The sequence below is a fragment of the Egretta garzetta genome, unplaced genomic scaffold, assembly GCF_000687185.1.
Source record: "Egretta garzetta isolate BGI_Z169 unplaced genomic scaffold, ASM68718v1 scaffold439, whole genome shotgun sequence".
NCBI classification, from domain to species: domain Eukaryota; kingdom Metazoa; phylum Chordata; class Aves; order Pelecaniformes; family Ardeidae; genus Egretta; species Egretta garzetta.
In genome coordinates this window covers 2,151,973-2,173,590 of record NW_009260803.1, presented here as the reverse complement: position 1 = coordinate 2,173,590, position 21,618 = coordinate 2,151,973, and the positions used below count along the sequence as shown (strand labels likewise).

At 37.4% G+C, this 21,618-nt stretch overlaps 1 protein-coding gene across 1 annotated transcript in view; it reads left to right on the top strand.

The window, feature by feature from the left end:
• ERBIN (erbb2 interacting protein) overlaps positions 1 to 21,618 on the top strand; it is a 124,504-nt gene that overhangs the window by 52,568 nt on the left and 50,318 nt on the right. The window contains 4 exon segments of the mRNA XM_035902277.1: positions 1,690 to 1,887; positions 6,138 to 6,255; positions 20,375 to 20,453; positions 21,207 to 21,296. Coding sequence (XP_035758170.1) covers positions 1,699 to 1,887; positions 6,138 to 6,255; positions 20,375 to 20,453; positions 21,207 to 21,296 — 476 coding nt within the window. The 5' untranslated portion in view covers positions 1,690 to 1,698.

Sequence of the window (21,618 nt, the reverse complement as noted above, 5' to 3'; positions counted from 1 at the left end):
GAGTTTTACAAGAAGTGTTAAGTGTTCTGCTAGATAATCAACATTGTAACAAAATCCTAGCAACGTTGAAGCATTGTTAAAGAGGGAAGTCTTGACATCCCACTCTTAAAATGAAGAGTTTTCTTCCATCCTTTTAATGGATGGATGTAGATTGTGACTGTATCCAGCCTGAGTGTTAAGTTGTACTTCTGTTTAGTGAAAACACTGAATACAACAGTCCCTCGACCTGTTATCATATAAATTAAGCATACTGTCAAGTGCTTGGCAAGCTAGCTGCTCATAGAGGAAAATCCAAGTGCATGACTTTTTTTCCTTGTCTTAATAAGAAGAGAGGTCCCACTGTGAATTCATATAGTACAGTGGACGTGGTATTTTATTTTCTCCCTGTATTATTAACATATTGTCTGCAAGTTAAAGTGCAGTCTACTAAACATGTCTGAAAGACTTTTTTTTGGCACTTGGAAAAGAAAGTTTCCTGCCACCAATGCAGAAGTTGAAATATAATTTCTGCAATTCCAAAAAAAAAGATATTAAAAAAAAATCATATTTTGATTTGGAGTGTTGGCAGTCTGATTGAGAAAATCATATGCAGTTCTGTTTTGGAAAAGTATGTATTTTTAGACCGATTTCCTGAGGAAATGAAGCTTATATGATCATGTTGTCCATCTGCACATATTGGTCCTTCCTGAAAAATTGTTAAGTCTTGTCATCTGATTTCAGGCAAACTTGAAACCCGAGGTGACATTTTGAAGATGATTGTTTCTGAATTTTGGGAAAATCCTTGCTAATTAGAGGAAAGAGACCTAAACTTCTGCTCTTGCTGAGAAGAGAGACAGAACATGGCTGGTGTATGCTATCAGTAGTCAGCTAGTCAGTTTGCACCATTTATATTTGCTGTTTTCTGCTGAGTAGTAATATTGTAGAAGCGGTAGAGAGTAGAGGGGACTGTTGCGGCAATGGTTGAGCTTAAAGGAAGAAAGATACATTTCCATAGTGAAGTGAAGCTTCTTTAGTTTCAATGTGCACAGCAAGGTGGGTTGAAGTTTTCCGGGCTGAATGGAGTTGTAAAAGGAAGTCACTTCATCTGTGCACTTGGAATCCTTCCTTTTTAAGCTGTAGATAGAACAGTTGGTAAAACCCACACCAGTTCTTTTTGTTGTATTGTGTCTTTAAATGAGGCGTTTGAAATTAAGGTACATGAATTTAAGCTTATTCATCACAAAAAAATAGCTTTCCTATAGCTCCATTTTAATGCTCTGTAAAGGCTGGATTATTATATTAAACAAAAATAACATCCCAGTAACTTTTGTTAAGGTAGGGAAAAGCTATGTTGTAAAACTACAATTGACACATCAGAACTGCTGGTTCAAAATTCTCTGCTTCTCTGCAGTGTAAGGCTGTGTTAGCAGGTGACAAGTTACAGGCTAAATTTTGACTTTATCTTTTGGGGTCTGTAGTTGTGTTAACTGCATTTAATGCCACTACAGATCTGTTGTGTTTAAAAGAAAATAAATTAATTCACTCTCTTTGCCCTCTCTCTCACATATCTGTATACACACACATATATGCAGGTATGTATACACTTTCTTTTTTAAGTATTTAGTAGTCAGTGGAAGTTTAAGATGATGCCCATGTGAGTACTTCTGCAGTTGTCTTGTTTTTTAAAATCGACCAATTTCTGTTTTACAGTGCCTGAAAATGACAACAAAGCGGAATTTGTTTGTGCGGCTGGTGCCATGCCGCTGTCTTCGTGGAGAGGAGGAAACAGTCACTACACTTGATTATTCTCATTGCAGCCTGGAACAGGTGCCTAAGGAGATTTTTACTTTCGAAAAGACCTTGGAAGAACTCTATTTAGATGCTAATCAGATTGAAGAGCTTCCAAAGGTATGTTGGGTGGTTTTCCTTTTAGTTTATTTATTACTTCTGTTACTTGATTAGCACTGTAGAAGCTGATAGTGTCTAGCTTCCCACTTCAGCTTTTAGGCTGCAGTTTGCCAAATATTTTTAAGTAAATGTTGGTCCCAGAAGCAGCAGCCCTGGTAGAATGAATGTTTACGTGTTCCAGCTTGACTGGTTTGTTGCATGAATTGGGATGAAACTGCTTAAGGAGCTGATCCAGCCCAAGAGAGGTACATAGCAGAAGCAGCAGGCTAATTTATTTCTGTGGCAGTGTCTGTTCAAACTGACTAACGGTATTCAACAAATTGCGGCATTTTGAATCTCTGGTAACACATGAAGATTAGAAGAAACAAGATTAATGCCTTGTTCAGATCTCCGTGCCCATAAAAGATAGCAACAATCCTAAGTATCTATTCACTTGAAGTCCTGCTTTCTTCTTCAGTACACGACTGAAGAGACTTTCTGAAGTATCTCAGATTACTTATGTTTGAAAACTGAAGAGCTGGAATGCCATTTGGATTACATCTTTATTACAGAAATTAATATTTGTTGTTTCTTCTGAAATCTGAAGACAAACTGCTAGCTGAATAAGTGGTATACTAGAGAAGAGAATGAAAATTTTTGCCAGTGAGACTTTTGAGAAGTAGAAAGTGATCATTGCAATAGACTTGTTTCCATTACTAGGTCCTCTCTTGGTAGAATTAAATAATACTTTAAATAATTTAGTAGTTAGATGAAAGACTTAATATTATTTTGTCACAATTGTGTGTAAATCTTCATTGCCATGCAGGACAACTATGGAATGCTTTGTTAGAATTTTTTTTTCTTTTGGGGTTTCTATAACCATTTCAGGTTTTGCTGGTTTGGACTTTTTGAAAGATAAATGAAACAAATAAGGAAATAAAACAGTTTCAGGATAGCAAATTGACAGGTATCAGAAGCTCTGGATGCCAGTAAAACTGACTTAAACCTGCGGAGTGCTTTTGAAAATCCAACCTTAAATGCTCCAGAGAAGCTATCAATGAAAATCTGTATTTGTATGTTGAATGAAGCTAACAATATATAAATTAGAACTAGACATTTTGTCAAAGTCTATTACAGTTCAGAACTTCTGCTATTTTCTTCTTGTCTCTTCCCAAGCAGATGTTTCTTTGCTCCAGACTTAGTCACTTCACTTCAGGTTTTAGTAGTTTGTTTTGTATCAGTCTCCTGAGGTTTTTTCTTTCAGATGATTTCAGAATTTCATTCCTGTCTCTCATTCTTATTGGAGAAGAATAAAATTGAATGCTTAAGAAACAGAATAAAATATCTTTTTTGGGGGAAAAAAAAAAAGGAAGTCTTTTGAACTTGTCTTGCATTAAATTCCTATTTCCCATATCATGAGAACTAAGCAAACATTTTCCTCACAAACTCATAATTCTCTAAAAAGTTCCTTTTAGTAACCTTAAAAGAGGAAGAAAGACTGTACTGTAGTGATCAAATGGATGCATGTTGGTGTTTTAGATCAGAAGAAGTGGCTGATCTACTTTGTCCTCCTTTTCTGTTACATGCCATTTGGTTTCACTGGTCAGTTCCCATATGAAATCCAATTTTGATACATTAGAGTAAACTGAAAGTTGGGCAGCCTACTGCTTGCCTTGCTCTAGTCTAAGATTGAATCATCCATGCAATTGAAAGACTGCTTGAACGTTTATGTTTTGTTCCTTTTTGCTTTTCTATGCTGAACGGCAGGGACCTGTAATAGCCTACACTTGCTTCATATTAATGTGTTTGTACATTATAAGAAGTCATCCTTATAGGCTTATTTTTGAGAAGCTAAGCATTTTTTCAGCTTTGAAGTAATTTTGATCATTATTTTTTACCACCCTTTTCAAAAGAAAAAAATTTAAATGCTGTAAAGGAAACAAGCAGAGAGATTAGGGAGTAGTGAAAACATAGTAAGTGTTTTATTTAATCATAGACAGAAATTGTTATCTTAAAACTATCCATAGTAGATCCGTAAGGGGAGGCCTGTAGTGTTTGAAAACAATCCTTGCCAATTGGGAGCCAGAGTTTCAAGCTGCCTATGCCTTTTCCCCAACCCAAGCTTGTATTTAGTCTTTTAACTCTGAAAAAGGCTGCTAATTAAACCATCTCAGACAAAGGGTGTGGTACTTATTAGGCTGTCTACAGCTTTCTAAAGCCTGCCTAAGACATTCCCACTCTTGCCCTTCCTTCTTTTCCCTGATAGGTGTATTCTTGTCCCAGTTTTTGTAGTCTGCCACCCTTTGTATGCCATAACACAACTGGTTTGGGGGTGTATTGCCAACCTGATCACTGAAATGGGCTGTCAGGGTGTGTGGCTGCTTTTCTTTTTAACTGCCTCCAGTTTTTCAGAACTGCAGCATACCTACAGCACAGCTACTTAATTTAGTTGACTGGCTGAGGGTGCAGCATGAGCAAACTGCGGTGGAGAGAGATGGTGGTAGAGAAGGACTTTGCTTTACAGGAAGTGCTGGTGTGTAGCCTCAGTTCTGAAAGTGACTGGGCATTTGAAATACTTTCATCTTGTGTGCTAAATCATATCTGATAAGGTACCCTGTTAATCCCAAGCACCATGGTGTGCATTTGAGCTGAAAAGCTCCAACTGTAGCAGTTTTAGTTTTTCCTCTCACGTTGCTCTTCAGAAGAAATTGGAATTCTGCAGTAACATAGTCCTTAATTAAATGACTTCTGATGTTTACTAACAGGAATGATGATCTACTTAATCACTGAATATGCAAACATTAAAAAAACCCAACAACAACAAAAGGAACAACTACAAAGTCAATACCATACAAAACTCATGGCCCCCTCCCCATTTTCCCTTAGGGATCTTGCAATTCCTTGTGCTGGACTTGCTTTCACCTGACTAACTGGGGAAATTTCTAATGATTCCAAGATTCCAGATTATTCTTTTCAAGGATGAGTTTTAGGTATATTTTCTTGCTTGAAGTACTGAAATAAAGGAATAGCTCCAAAACACATGAGCTCATCAAAGTTCTCCTTCCTATATAATATCCTAAGTAACTTGTAAGTCTTCAAAGCCTTAATGATATCAACTAGTTCTCACAGGTGCACTTTTCTGAGGAATTGGAAACATCAGTAGGCAAGTTAAAGCTCATACCTGGAACTGTCCATCTTGATAATTTATGCCTGCTTTTGTTCTGGGGTGGTATATGCAAATGTTACATGAGTGGGACTTGTTCAATGGTCTGTGGTTGAAATAATGCCTTCGTAATTGAGAGAGACCCAAGAAATTTTGGTTGAACTAAGCCCAACTACGATGTTCATTGGGATAAATTTTTTTAGTCATAGAACACTTCCTGGTTTAGTATGATCTTTTCTCAGAATTCCAGAAGAACACTAAATCCAGATATGAATGATCTTATCCAAAATTGTTGGGAAAGGAATATTCATCATAAGTTGTTCAGATGAACCTTTTAAGCCACTTTCTTACAGATACTTACTTTGTACTATCTGTAATCTTCCTGCATATCATTTGAGGATTTTTATTCCATTACATTAATATTACTTGCCCTATTTTGTCAACTTGTAAAGCTTTTGGGTAAGAATCTTGAGGTACCTTGCATATAGGAAGAGATCTGGCTCTGAGCTAATCTGTGATACAAATTATAATGCCTGTATATAGAAGAGATCATACATTGCCTATATCCTTAGACCAAACTTTCACTAGTTTTCATCATAATTGTGTTGGATTTTTGTGTACTTGAGCTAGGAAGCATGGAAGGGAAAAAAATATTGTAAGATACAACAGAAGGGAATTTAAACTTTTAGAGAAGATAGTTCCAGAACTATTGGACTTTTAAAAATGCATCTATCAATGTTTTTTTCTTTGAAGAAACTGTAATTGCTTCTGGGGTATGGCATGGCATGTCTACTATGGAAAGTATTTTGTGATGTTTGCAGGACTATGTGTCACTACAGGTCACAATTTCTGAGTTACTGGAAGGAATTTGTAGGAAGTGTTAAGCATAGCTGCTGGCTTATTGTGACTGCAGGTTTTTTTGCCTTCCTAAGCATTGTAAACTTAGTAAATTTTGAATAAAAATAGTTACATAAAGATTTTGTAGTCAAAGACTCTAAATAGTCTGGCCTTCAAGCTGTGAGGTCAGAAGTTTAAAGGGATTAAAAACAAAAGCTATACAGAGGAAACTAAGAGAAAGTTGCATTCACTTTTTTCTTTGTTTCAATAGCAACTTTTTAACTGTCAGTCTCTACACAAGCTGAGTTTGCCAGACAATGATCTAACCACATTGCCAGCATCCATTGCAAATCTCATTAATCTCAGGGAACTGGATGTCAGCAAGAATGGTAAGTCGCTTCACTTATTATATCTGGGTAGCTAAAAGGCAAATCACCATTGACTGTACAAAGCCACTTAGTGAAAGTATAGTTTCTGGAAGCTACATAGCTAGTAAATTTTAAATTACTACTCTAAATCACTGCTTAACTTAAAAGATGCTTTTTTGTGGTCTGGTTGTGATATTTAATTGTATCTCTCAAATTGATTGGTTTGTACTTTGAGTTTCGTTACTGAAAACTGCTACTGTAAAGTATTTTATATTCTCTCAAAATGCATATGCTCAAGTTTATTTTAGTGGCCTTCCTCATGCTTTGCACTGAAGAGAGTTTGCACAAAAACTTGTAAAATGTTGCTGGATTCTATTCTTATATTTTGTTTCATATGAAAATAGTTTTCAGTTTATTTTAATGCGTTGTCTGAAAATTGTAGTAGGACTTGGCTGCTTTGCTCTCCGGCTCTAGAGATGGTAACCTCTGTCGCATGGGAAAAAGTGACTGTGGACAATGGCTGGTTTGCTTGTCTGACTTGTTAAAAATCTATCATTTTGTGTGAGTCAGCCTTTTATAAATTATGAAACATTGTCAGCCAAGTATTGTATACATGGGGTTTTATTAATAGTGCTGCTTTGACAAGCTGGCAGATGTGTGCAACTGTGAGGAAATTGAAATAACTTATATTGTCATCAGACTTATTTGTGTGGCTTACTTGACATTAAAGAAAATTTCAATCATGCTGGTTGATGAGGATATAATAGTCTTGCCTAACTAATCTGAAGTGAAGAGGACTTCTCAAAATCATATTTGAATATAAGAATTACATAAATATGCCAAAGATTTTATCATACTAAATTCATTGTTTTATTTGGACAGTGAGCTAATTATGAGTCCATGAAGTTAAGTAAATTCTGCTCTATTAAGAAAGTATTCCAGTTGTTGAGGTGCTGGCATTCTCCTTGATTGTCCATTGTAGTCTAAACTGTTACTTTACTATTTCTGCTTAATGAACGCGCCATTTAGTATGATAAATTGACCTGATTGTCACTGCTCTGTTCTTGGTACAAGTGGATTAATAGTCTTTCTTAAAGGACACTGGCCTTAAACTTTCATAGTGACACACAACAAAGAAAGAATCATCTTTTTGTCCTAGAGTGAACTGTTGAAAGGATTAACTGTTTCCAACACAAGTTCTCAATGCAGAAGACTTGAAAGCAGTAAAAGGGCATTTGAGTTCTATTGCTGGCAAATTCCTTAGCTTATGTACGTAAATAGGCAGCTGGTCACTTACCAGCTAGAGAGTTACTTGTCTGTCCAAAATGGCGTAACCTTTAGCTAAGCCTTCAGAGAGCTGCTGACAGAACAGTTGTTCCTCTGAGGCATATGAAGAATTCAAGGAGGCAAAAGCTGAATGATACGCTATCCCAGTAAACTGTGAAGCTCTGTTTTCTAGGGGCTGTTTTGTTTTGGTTTTAACACCTTTCAGAGAAATGACAGGACACAAGCTTATTTAAAGTGTTATCATGTGCCTGTTCTCAATCTTATCACGGTTTGGATAGCTTCTCTGCCTGCTGTTGCACATCAAAAATAGTGCTGAGGTAACAGGCTTGTTTACTTGGGACATCTTTTCTCCCACTATTCCTGAAAGCTTTGTTAAATTCAAAAAACCGAGTCAGGGTCCCTGTTTGTTCCTGTTGGGTGAGGTAAGAAATAGTCCTGCTTATTCTGTAATAGATCTGGTATTTGAGACTTCAGTTTTTTGGCTTAAGTGCCTTTCCCTTTCTGTCTCCCTGTCCACTGTTGCAACCACAGAACACTTTTTTCTTGACAACTGCAAGCCTATTCTCTTCCTTGTGCCTCCTTTTCTCTTACCAAGAGTTTACTGCTCAGTTTCCCACTGTCCACGATTGTTCTGATGTGTGTCTATAATAGAGCCAAATATGAGGAGTTTTACTATTTTTCCAAGACTAGCAGAACTGATCAAAATCTCTGGTTCTTCCTTTTTCTTTGTTAGATATTGAAAGAGTACAGTATGGGAGCAGTGGATTTTGTGGGAAGCAGAGATTGCTTTCCCCTAATTTATAAAAAAAAAAAAATACTGGATATTAATCACCAATCTTAGTGCAGGATGATGAGATGCCAAATCCTAAAATAGAGTGTGTTTTTTCAGATTCCTATGGTTGTGGCAAGTGAGGGTTCCTGTATTTTTCTTGTAGTATTGATATACCGTAGGTGTTGTCTTCTGATGTGGATGGAGCTGAATCATGGAGTGCAGAGGCCTTTAGGTCAAACGTATTTAGTTTTAAAGGTTGCTTTTCAGAAGGGTGGCTAGTTAGACTTTAATTTTCAAATACCAGCATCCATGAAATATGATACGATTTTTCATGTAGGTTAGTTGAGCTGTTTATGGCATAGGCATAATCAAATATATTGATCAAAGAGAAGTATTTGATTTCCTAAAGAGCTGATAGAAAAATGAAGAATGAAGCTTCAGTTTTACAATGTGTTCAAGTTAATTCATGAATTGTAGAGTCTGGCTTGCAGGGGGAGACCTGTTGCACAGAAGAGCATCTAGCTTTCCAAGTAGAACTACGTATGTGTGTGCATAATACTTGATACTTAGATAAAAAATCAAAATTGCAGAAATTCTTCAAGGCTTGTTACACAGAAGGTATTAATCAAAGAAAGCAATCATTATGATGTTTTAATAGCTCATGAAAGGTCTTGCCTTTTTAACTTCAAATTTAAATGTGTTTAATTTGATATATACTAGATCTAAAACTGTAACAGAGACACGGCAGATGTGCAAATGTGGAAACTTAAGATTATTTAATCAGAACAAGGATTCATCTAGTCTAGTGTCTTGTCTCCAAAGGTGACCAAAAGCAGACAGAAGCCTAGGGAAGATTTAATAAAGTACAGAAAGCCAGGAGACATGCATGTGTCCCTGTGTGCTCCCAGTGTCCAGCAGCTTCTGATATTGGGCCTTCCTGAGCCAGACAAGGTAGGGTTTTCATACAGTAGTCTTCATTTGACTCCTTCTCTGTCAATATGTTTAGTCTTTGTGTGAAGTGATTTATGTTTCAGGGCATGTGCTGAGTTATGGAGTACAAGCCTCTAACAGTTGTGTGTTCTGATGCATACAAAAGTCTTTGTACAAGCATTGGTTTGGATAGTATTATTCATGGCTGCTGAAGAGGTCATGGCATAGATGTAGCCTAAAATACCAAACAGATGCTGTATGTGCAGTATGCATGGAATAGAGTTAGTTTTAACTCTGCCTTTAGTCTTGGCAATAGGCAATAAATTCTCTAGTGAGTACATTGGTTGTCCTTTTATGGCATTTTAACCTGATTCCCAAGGCTATTGTGAACTCTTAATATTAGAGGTATTCCATTGCTTCTTTCCAGGTACTCTTTGGCTTTGAAGCTTTTACCTGAAGCTTGATGCTATCCTAGTCACAAAGATGAAATTACATTTGAACAAGTGGCACAATAAATAAACTTCTGTACCCAAAAAATAGGTCCTGCATTGCAGAAAGCATCAAGAGATGCCCCTTTCTCCCAGTCTTACTGTGGGTTACATCCTAAAGAGAAGTTGCTGCATACAGACTGTAACACCGATGTAGAAAAATCAATGTTTTATTTATGAAGCTAAAGGAAAATCTAAATTTTTTAATCCTCTATAGCCAATTTATTTATGTGTCAACAGTTGTACGGGGGGGAAAAAGAAAAACAGCCACCAAAAAACCCCACAGCACCACTCTTCACCCCTAAATCTGGCTCTTTTGGGGTTTATTAACCTTTAGGGGACAGTAATTTCCTTGCGGCACCGGGATGTCAGCCTTAGCCTGCACCTGGGACAATGTGGAAGACTGTCAAGGAAATATTTTTACCTCTTCTTTGAAGAAGGGGAAAATATTCATGTACAGAGTATGATGGCATATATAAAAGGACAGAAGAGTTAGCTGTACAGGTTACTAGAATAAAGTGATTTGAAAGGCTGAAGCATACCATGAGGTGACTGCCAGGGGAATAAAGCTTTCCTGGAAGCTTGGGAAATGGACCTGAAATCTCTTGTGCCTGTGGAGTTAGCATAGTGGGAAACACTGGGATGGTCTATTTTTCCCTGCTTGCAGGTGGTGAAAGCAAAAGATTGAATTTTTAAGTTCTATATTATTCAGGCCTTTGGAGGATTAAATAGCAAGATTAGAAAATAACTAGCAAGACCAAAAGAAACATGGTGTTTTGGAGATAAGGGTATCTTCAGTAGTCTCTTAGATACTAAGGAGTGGTTCTCTTTCTCTGCAATGTTACAGCGAATTTAAACATGTCAATTTGTCAGTCTGCATTGCAAGGAGGAAAAATACACAAACTAAACCCAAGAAAGCAAACATACACACACCCTGCCTGCCTCTAGGCATATCTGCCTATGAAATTATTTTAAGTAATTTTAAAGAATTTTGTTAACAGATGCAAATGTAGATCAAACATGTTTTCTTCACTGTTTTAAAATCATCTGATGATTTGGCAAACTGCCTTTAGTATGCTGTGTGCCAGAAGTTGGGGAGTTGGAAAATGAGAATTTAGGAGAGTATCTAGTCTCATGTTGCCCATCTGGTGCATTTAGGAATACGTTTTTTCTAGGAATTGAGAACTAGTTAATAGGGAGACAGATCCAAGTTTTATTTTCTGCAGGGAGAAGTAAGAGAGGAAGATCCTGGATACAAAAATAACTTTATGTGGATTTGCTCTTTCTCTGCTTATTTGGGGGGAGGGAGGGAAGGGCAGATGGAGGAAAGAGTTCTATATCATCCATAAAAACAAAATAAAAGAAAATTGACCTGTTGCTGACTCCTGAGTCTGTAGCTTTACTATAGTGAATCATCATATAGTGGTCATAAATTTATCCTAAAATGTCCTAATAGGCAGCTATTCTATTTGAAGTTCTTTATTCTAAAGTGTTTATAGTATTTTTTTGTTTAATTTATTGTCTTTTTTATTAAAGATACTAAGTAGGATCTGTCTCTGCAGAATGAAATGATCTCTGTGTGTAAGAGCAGATGCAAGCAGAATAGATTTTCGATGCAGTTAAGTTCTTGAATGTGGAATTTGAGTGTGCGTAGCTGAAATTCTGGAGTAAATTTTAATACAAATCCCTTCCTGGACTCAGAGAAAATTTTGTAACACAGAAGAGGCATTGGAGAATTAAATATGGGTTATTGAGATGTGGATTTGCATGTAAAGGCAGAATGTACCTTTATTTTCATAAAGGGATGTGCTTTGAGTGGCAGTCATCATGTATCAGCCAAAAGTGACTGCATAGACAACACCAAATTTGCAGCCCAGGTTGGTAGGGGATGGGGGGTGGCGGGGTGAGGGGTGGCGGGGATTGAAGGAAAGCAGGTTACCTGTTTATGTTACACTTTAGTTTCAGGTTACTCTGGGCACTCAACAACATTCCAGCCATGAATTAGACATAGCTGAAAACCACCTGAGCTTTGTTAATCATCCCAGACAGCATTATAAACAAAATGGCTGCCTGCAGCCTTCCTAGTGTTCTGCATTTTTCAATTTTACCCTGCCCTGGCATGTTTAGATTTATGTAAATTAGTGTCAAGCATGTCTTTGAGAAGCAGCAGTATTAGCTATCTTTTTTTTTTTTTTTTTTTTTTTTTTCCAGAGAAAAGGCATTTAGGAACCTGTCTTGCTACTCACAGTCCTTCTCCTTTACATTGTGTAAAGAACTAGAGCAGGCCTAGAGACACCTTACTCTAAAAATTCAAGTTCTTCCAAATGGTTTGAGGATGAATGCTTAGATGACTCTTCTGGGCTTGCTGGAGTATCCTAGCTGTGCCAGTACATGTGTATAAAGGGAATAAAAAAAAAAAAGCCAAAACCACCCCCCCCAGTTCCCCCCTTCCATCTTGTTTTCTCTGCCTGCACCAGCTCTGATAATGTAGCAGTGCAAGTTATTGTTCATGGAGAAAGTGCTGAGGGGGCATTATCCATTGAAACAGATCAGGAGGCTAACGTACAGTATAGAATAGGATTCATTACTGTCTGAACCTCACAGAATTGGCAAGAGTTTTTAGCTTTCAGATAGAAAACTTAAAATTTTGAATATCACAAGTGGTCTCAAACCAAAAATTTTAGAAACACTAAACTTGACTCAGACTTGTAATGGGTTCAAAGCTATAAAAAAGCAGTTTGCATCTTAATGCTGCTGCTTTTGCTACATGTGAACACTTATTCTGCAAAAGAGCCTTTTGTCTTAATTGTGAATAAATGTTTTATTACTATATAAATGTATGTAGTTAAGTCCCTACCTCATTAACAAAATGAGCACCAAATCCTATTGTCAATACTGTATTTTATTGTAAATCTAATTATATTATAATAGTTACCACAACCAATAAGAGTACATTTTTCTTTAAAACTCATTAGAAAAACTTAAAAATTTCTGTATGGACTTTTTTCCTGTTTTTTTTGTGGGTTATTAAATGAAAAAAAACTGTTTAACTTGTTTCTGTCAGATTTGTAGCTTGAGTGACATTTTTGCATTAATCATTACATGGACTGTGCAAATCTTATCTATTTTCCCATATGAAAAACCTCCAAACAGTTCTCCAAATAAAGATTCAACTTCCATATTTCATTCTGTAAGCTTAAGAAAGGAGCCCCCAGCATAGTCATAGCTTACAACCCTGCAGTGACCATCTTTAAAGGGGTGACAAATGGAAAAGTAAACTTTAAACTTTCGAGCATGTAGAATTGGAGAAAAGGACTTTGTAGTGAAGATGGAGAGGTAAATCTGCTTGTTAAGTTATGAGTAGATACTTGTTAAGCGAAGTCACTTCAAAGAAAAATCAGGAAATCCAGTGGAGTTTGTTTTCGGAACTTTGTAAACATTTCGTAAGGTTTTTAGATTAGTGAGTTCCTTGATAAAAGCCAAAGTTTTTCTAGGAAGGGAACTTTTCTGCGTAAAAGGAGAGAGTAGAGAATGAGAAGCTATGTTAAATGTATTAAAATTAGTGTTTTATTAAGTCTGTAACAAGTTTAATGATGATAGGTTAAATCTATGACAGATTTATTTTTTGAAGATGTACTTCTTGAGAAAGGTAGGTTTCTTCTACAGGTCTCCAAGATCATATATTTTTTTGCCTCTAGTAAGAGACAGTCAGAAAGCCATGGCTTCTGTAATGTTCATATACAAGGAGAACCAAGTTGCAAGGAATTTCACAGTTCTGACGCTCAGAGTGCAAGAAAAGCAAATGATGTAACAAAGAGCAGGTTTCAAAGCCTTGCGTTATCCATTTGGAGAACTAGATGAAAGTGCGTTTACAGTAGTTGCTGCTTTCTCTTGAAACGATTCTTTTTTTTTTTTTAATTTTTTTTTTTAAGATAGGTTTTCACTAAATAAGCCAGAGGCTTCTAAGCTGCTTGGTAAAGATTAATGTACTGAGTACCCCCTTGTACACAGGTACCTGGAGACCAACCTTGTACTGAGCTTCAGCTCTGAGCAAGAAGGTGATACTGCTGCCCTGCAGGCTGGTCAGGCATCTCATGGAAACCTGAGATCCTGGTTGATCTGAAACCAGCAGGGGATCCTCCTCAAAGAATTCTGGAAAGAGGAATGAATGTTCAAAAGGGGGAGATGGATGGGTCAGCATCTTGCAGTGAATTGGTTGGGCTCTGATACACTGCTTGCTTTGAATAATGGAAAATGCTGCTTTTAATGCAGAAATCCCAAATCAAAACAAATTATATAAATACATAAGAATACTGAACATGACTGTTTAGTTTAAGCTTTCAGTTTAAAATTTCAGCTTTTGTAAACACATTCAATGTAATCTTTGGGAGAGCTGTGGCATGTATTATTGAGCTTTGAAAATATTTTGATTGCCATGTTTGACCCATATTGGCTGGAACAACAGTTGTAGCAGAGGCCTGAGTGGAAGAACAAACAAAAGCTGCTCTTTTTATGGTGGAGCTGCTTTCAGGCAGGTCCTAATAGCTGCTTGTCCAGGAGTTGAGACCAGGATTCATAGATTAGCTGAGGGAAGAACGTACGCAATTAAGGTTGCTTTCATATTCATGCAGGCTGAGCCTGTATGTCTGCCTCTGTGTCCTCTATACTTGTAAGGGTGCAGAGCGGGACAGGTGTACGGTGGGCTGTAGTTTCATTTATTTTGCAGCAAGAGGGGCTTTTGGTGTGCCTGCTACTTGGAGATAATTTTTTTTCTCACATTCTCCACAAACTGAGATCTAGCTGTAAACTCTTCCCATTGGGGACATCACCCATGTGGCTTCCACAGGTTTCGTATTTTAGTTATTTTCTTTCTCTGTGCTTTTTAGGAATTGAACCTGTACACTTTTTTTTTTTTTTGCAAGCCTGTTTCAAATATTTCTGTGTGAGAAGAGGTGGAACTTGATTTGGAGGCACTGCCATTGCTATATAGCAGTGTCGTGGTTTAACCCCAGCTGGCAACTAAGCACCACACAGCTGCTCGCTCACTCCCCCCCCCCGCCCCCCCCAGTGGAATGGGGGAGAGAATTGGAGAAAAAAAAATTAAGACCCGTGGGTTGAGATAGAGACAGTTTAATAAGGGAGAAGAATAACAATAATCGTAATAATGGTAAGAGAATATACAGAATATATAAAACAAGTGATGCACAATGCAGTTGCTTACCACCCGCTGACCGATGCCCAGCCCGTCCCGAGCTGTGATCACTCTTCCCGAGCCACCATCACTCTTCCCCCCCCATGATTGACTAACTCCCCCCAGGCATGTCATTATATGGTATGGAATAGCTCTTTGGTCAGTTTGGGTCAGCTGTCCTAGCTGTGCTCCCTCACAGCTCGTTATGTACTTGGCCAAGCAGGAGAAGCTCAAAAAGTCCTTGAGTAGTCTCAACACTACCTGGCAACAACTAAAACCATCAGTGTGTTATCAACATTCTTCTAGTACTGATTCCAAAACACAGCACTATGCTAGCTACTATGAAGAAAATTAACTCTATCCCAGCTGAAACCAGGACAAGCAGCAATCATTTCAACAACTGAAGTCTGGGCATACTCCTTTTAACATATGATTATGAAAAAAAATGCGACTACATGAGTGGAGTATTGCAGCAGAGCAAGCCCCCATCTCCAGTAGATCTGAAACAATAGTGTACTTGCCTGTCAGCTCTGGGATCCATTGCAGTGAAGGGTACTGCCAGCAGTGGATGTGACTTGCACAATTTTCTGTAAATCCAGAATTGCCAGTATTTTTGAGTGGAAAAAATCTTATCTGATGGAGAGAAACAGTTGTCCCACTTTTCTGTCCTGCTCTGCAAGTTATGCTTACCCTGGTGATAAGAAAGGGTTGTGCTATGTAGGGGGGAGGTGACTGTAACTCCAGATGGTGAGTGGGACCCCAATTTATACTTAAAATTGCCTTAATCCAGTCTAAACAAAGAGAGGGACATTTGTGCACATTTGCTCTGATGAGCTGTGCCAAAACAATCATTGCTCTCTGGGGAGTTAGAGATCAGGCAAAATTCATATTTCAGCTGTGTTATGTGATCCAGAACTGAAGTTGATTACCTTCAGATTTGTGGCTATTGACCCGAAATCCGTATATGACCTTTTTGGTATGTGCTTTGGGCATGGACCGCAGCTGGTCTGGGATCCTGATTAAACACCACTTTCTAGGTTAGGCTGGTTAGCTGGGGAGTTTTTGCCAAGTAGAGTTCTGAATGATGAATGCTTTCTGCTTTTGGCTTAGTCCAGACAAAAATTTTAGATTCCTTTTCCTTATCTTACTGCCAAATTTTCCTTAACAATTTTCCAGTCCTGCCCCCCTCCCGCCCCATGTGGTTTTGTTGATTTTTTTTTAAGTGTTGTTTTTTTAAGTGTTGTTTTTGGTACAAACTGGCCAGAGAGTTAAATGAAATTTGGGAAAATGGGGAGGAAGGAATAGACAAATAAATACTAAAAGCTATTACATAAATCTCACTTCTGTGGGAAACTACACTACAAAAAGTACTTTGTTCTCAATGCAGTTTAGATCTAAATTACTAGCAAATTATATTTCCTCCTGTTGTGCTGTGCAAGTAGTCATAGTCCACAAGTGTGATGGTTTGCATTTTTTTGGAAAACACTAAGCGTGATCTGTAAATCAGCTACAGCACTGAAATGGGTTGGGGGTGATGGTTGTTACCACACAAAGTGGCAACAGCAGGATGAAGAACATGTCCGTATGATGCTTTTCAAGGAAAGTGGGGTAAGGCTGCAACAGACTAGGTAACCCTCAAGTACTCTGTCTTCCTCTTCTATAATCCTTGAGTATCAGTGTATAAAGGATGCAGGGGGAAAAAAAAAAAAAAGAAAGAAAAAAAAAAAACCGAAGAAAAATGGGATTTAGAAAAGAGAGTGGATCTCAATTTGCAGTGCTCAGTGCTCTTGGAGGGTGAGGGTGGCTATCGAATGGATTAATTGCTACAGTGTTACAAAAGGAGTGTGGAAAGACATGGTCACAGAGACCCTCAAGATTTGCTGAGCTTCCTTAATGAGGAAGATGATTCGGGACACTAAGGATAGATGGAAAGCAGAGAAAGAAGGAATGGATCCTCTTACAAAGTGCTCTTTACAGCCCTTTGTCCTTCTCTCATCTCTTTTTTTTCCAGTGTCTCTCTGCCTTCTTACTTAACTCTTCTTTCTTGCTTGCTTCTTTAATTTGCTTTCTTGGGGGGGGGAACTGAAAGAATACTGATCCAACAGTAAGTGCATGTTTCTAGCACGAATGAGGAATATGGCAGAGGAAAAGTGAGTGTCTGAAGGTTGTTGTATAGCCAGTTAGTAAATGCAACTTCCTATCACACAGTAGAGAGGAGCGGTCTCCTAATTTTTTTCCTCTTCTGAATGTGTATTACAAACATTAGGTATATTTCACACTGTCATTCCCAATTAACTGCTCTTTTGAATGATGGCTGCCATTTATTCATACTGAAGTGTTAGAATGAGGTTGGTAAAGGTGGTGTGTACCATAACAATCCTGGCTCTAAGAAGCAGCAAAATTAAATTTGTGGGCTCCTTCGTTGTTGGCTTTCTCGTATCAGTTGGATTTCTGTTGTTAACTTGTTATTAAAACTGTTGCTGCCTCTTGCCCAAGGCATAGTCAAACAAGAGACTACTGTAGAGTCCTCTGATTATGTACAAATGCATGCTGATTTAACATGTCTGTATTTGGATAGCTAATATTTTATTTGGCTGTTCTTTTGAGAGCAAGTTTACATTGACATTCTCCTCTCTAGCAGATGTGCTGCGTGTTTTGTTTTCTAGGTATTTATCACAGATTTAAGTCTTCTCTGCTTCATTGAATTCTTGACACAGGCAGTGGAAACTTAATATTAATATTAAAACCATGAAGTTTAACATGTTGGACCAGAGCAATCTATCATCCGAGGACCAAGCCAAGGCCAGTAGTGTGACCATCTTTCAGAAAAACTAAGCTTAGAGACTCTCTGTGTGATTCAGACAGCAAAACTAATGGCACAGAGTGAGTCTAAAACACAATTCAGCCTCCAAGGAAGAGCTCAGCAGTGGTTTACTCTGGTTAATGTAGACACTTATTTTAAGAAGGCAAAGTTGTATCATCAGCATAAAGAAGTCTTGATATACTTTTTAGACAATAGAAGACCACTTCATACAAATCATCTATAACTTCATCAGTACAGGCCTCTTGCGTGCTAGATTTTTGTTCATCTGCCATGGCTCAGGATACTGTGTTATGTAAGATGCTTTCCATCTGTATGTTTGGATATTCTTGTTTGGTGAAAGAGGCTTCTTGCTACAACCGGAATTAAGATCATATATATTTAAATTTCTTGGAAATGTGTTTCTCTTAATACAAAGATTATATGACAGCAGTAGGTAAGATGCATTTCTAGTCTTTCTATGGTAGTTTTCTAATATTTCTTTAAACCTATGTTTGGACTTAAAAATATCCCTGCTGGTTTCCAGAAATGAAGCTTTATTACATTATAAGTGTTACCTTTTCAGTTTTGATTTTGAACTGCGAGAGCGATAAAGTGAATTGAATTGGTATCCCCTGTCATTGTCTTCTGCTTTGACTCCACTCGCAGCCCCAGTAAACTTCATATGGCTGAAGCCATATATATAAAGTTATATTTTTATTTACACATGTGTACATATAAATGAACACACATGGTAGTAAATCAGAAGTGTCAGAAATCTTTGCATATATTACAGTAGATAGTTCAATTCCTCCTTGTCCTCTCTGCTTTTATATTTTATTGTTCTCAAGTTCAATGAGCTGTTTCCCAAAAGGATCCATGATACTTAGAGGTATTTAAACACCTGGATTAACTCTGTAGCTTAGTGTACTTTTCTTGTCATTCACCTCTCAATAACAGTACAACAGCTGGTATGAGTCAAAAGTAGTAACTTCAAACATTTAGTATGACAGGTTCCTGTCAAGAAAGACCTAACAGTCTACCTTGACAGAAATGGTGTTTCTACTTAAGTTGAATTTATGGAAAAGTCAACGTGGTGAATTTGCCCCTCAACATCAAAAATTGACTTAATGTGAGAGTATGTTATGTGGCTACTTTTCTTGCCAGGTCGTATTGCCATCTCTTAAGTCCTAATATACCAGGCCAATTTTGTTACTGCACAAACATAGAAAGAAACGAAGTCTAAGCTAGCATCACAAATTGTGTAATTTCTTATGTAAGTAAAAACATTACTTAACAGTTGATGCTTTGCCATGTTTTTTTAATCCTTTGGTATTCTCAAGATACATAGAGAGATATATCCAAGTCCCACGTGCCAATCTGAATGGGAAGACACGCTGCTCTAGTCTTTCTGCAGCTGGACTGTAAGAGAGTTAATGTTGCATGGAGCAGCATGAAATTTCATTCTCGCTAGCCTGAAAGCAAGCATCCACAGAGTATGGTTCCTTCTTGGTGGTCTCGTTCCCTGGGTTCAGGCTGCCCTCTCCACACCCCTGATAAAACACTCTAGAAGCAGACATAATTACATGCATTAATTGAAAGACAAAGCTAAGATTTGTTACCTGAAAAAAAAACAACCAGTTGTTTTAAACTAACTTTATTTTACGAGTGTATGGGTTTTGAAGAAAATAGTGTATTCTTAATCCAAGTGGAGGGATTGCAGTATGAATGCTTGTTACACTTAGGACAAGTTCATTTAAAATAAAACCACTTGTCCCATAGTATAAGAACGATGTAGTGATACACTGCAAAAGCTGTGATAACCATAGTTTTATTTGGTTTTATGGTATAGTAAAGATTGAGGTGAAAGTCTTGGTCAGTAGAATGTTTCAGTGCTGATTATCTACTGATATATGGATGTCTGTCTTCTGTTTTCAAGGCCTGTTTTGTCAGGTTTTGACAATTACAAATCTGGCAGGTACATGGATTGCAAATTCACTCTGGCATTTCTGGGGATAACCTTGGAAAAAGAGGTTCCTTATTGTTTTAATTTTCACACATGCAATTGTGTCCACAGTGGTTTTGTCCTTCTCTACAAATAATCTGAAGCTAAGCGAAAGCATATGTCACATTTTAGGATATCTATTCAGAACCATGAACACTGTAAAAACATACTGTAAGATTTGAAGCCTTAGCATTTCACCTGGATGTTACACAAGCCATGCATTTGACAAACAAATCCTGTTGGAAACTTTGTTCTGCCGTGTGTATGAATGCTTTTTTTTTTTTTTTTTTTTTTTTTTTTAATAAATAAATAATATTGGTACTGAGGGCCTGATCTTAAGTACGTTACAAAGTACTAGTACTTTAGTATTTAGGAATGAAGAGTGCGAATTGTTAGTGTACTGTGTCTCTGTAATGCTGCTTGGTGAGCTGCCTGCTAAGCTGCAATGTGAAATGCTTTGGGAACAGAATAGTAAAAGAATTTATATTGCTTAAGAGTATTTCTTAAATGAAAGCTGTACCTAAAATGAAATATCCGAGAACCAGTCCACTGGTTGCTACATGAATTAAAGTTTTTATGGCTAGTGGTTTTATGTGCATCATTTTTATGCCTGTGATGGAGTCTAATTGTTTAACACTGTTTTCCTCCTTCTCCCTGTATCTTGCAGGCATACAGGAGTTTCCAGAAAATATAAAAAACTGTAAAGTCCTGACAGTTGTTGAGGCCAGCGTAAATCCAATTTCAAAGTAAGTTTGTAATTTTTTTGATGTTTTCTGTTTTGTGCAAATACCGCTGAGTCTCAAACTTGCCCCAGACATGTGCCAGCCCTTGGAGGCAAGGAGCATAGTTCCCTGGGAAGTATCTTCATTAACCTCATTTCTCTGTGATACAGTGTAGCTATGTCATGGAAGTATTTTGCCCAAGTTAATAGACTGTGTGGGCAATCCTGCATTATACCACACCTTTCTCAGCTTTAAGTCCATCACTTCTCCGTGAATGTAGAGAAATATGCAAAGAGTTTTCTTTCTTAATAGAATAATTAATTTTACTCTAAAGCCTGTACCACTGTTTTTCAGACTTAGCTTAAATGAGCAGATTTCTATGTCACCTTCAATAATGACAAAATTAATTTGTCAGAAGTAGCAGTGCCAGACATATAAACTTTGTGCAACATAACTGTTGTGGGGAAAAAAGTGTTGCATAGGTTTTAATTTATCTTGCTGTTTCTAATGAATGCCTCTTCCACATTAGGTGTCAGGAGATCACAAGTACATAGCAAGACTACATTTGTTGTTTGTAGTTTTTATTGCTTGTAGATATTGTCCTCAATACTTAAAACTGATTTTGAAACTAATCTTAGAGGGAACAAGTATCTAGTGCAATTTTGTAGAACTTCTGGTACCACCTTAATTTTAAAGTTTTCAGTATGTAGGACTTCAGTGCTACACTGTTGTTTAAGAAAATATGACTTGATGCCCTACTTTATTTATTGTATGTAGGCTTCCAGATGGATTTTCCCAACTGTTAAACCTAACGCAGCTGTACCTGAATGATGCTTTTCTTGAGTTTTTGCCAGCCAATTTTGGCAGGTAAGTTGAATTTGGAATTTAATACTACATTTAGTTTTAAATTTATGCACAGCAGTTTCTGCTACTTCTCGAGCAGTGTGAACTGGAGGACGGAAAGAAGTGTATGTTACCAATCCATTAGTTACAGAGAAAAATCCTGAATCTTTATCACTATCTTTAATTGGGCTTCTGAAGGACTGGCAGACTGCTCATAAAGAGCCAAGAAATTAAACTAATTTACATACTTGCTTCTTCTACAGCATTGTCTGGTAAATATGGGAGACTAATATTGCTGAAATACAGGTTGTTTGTCATTTAGTAATTGGAGTGAAGTAAATAATGA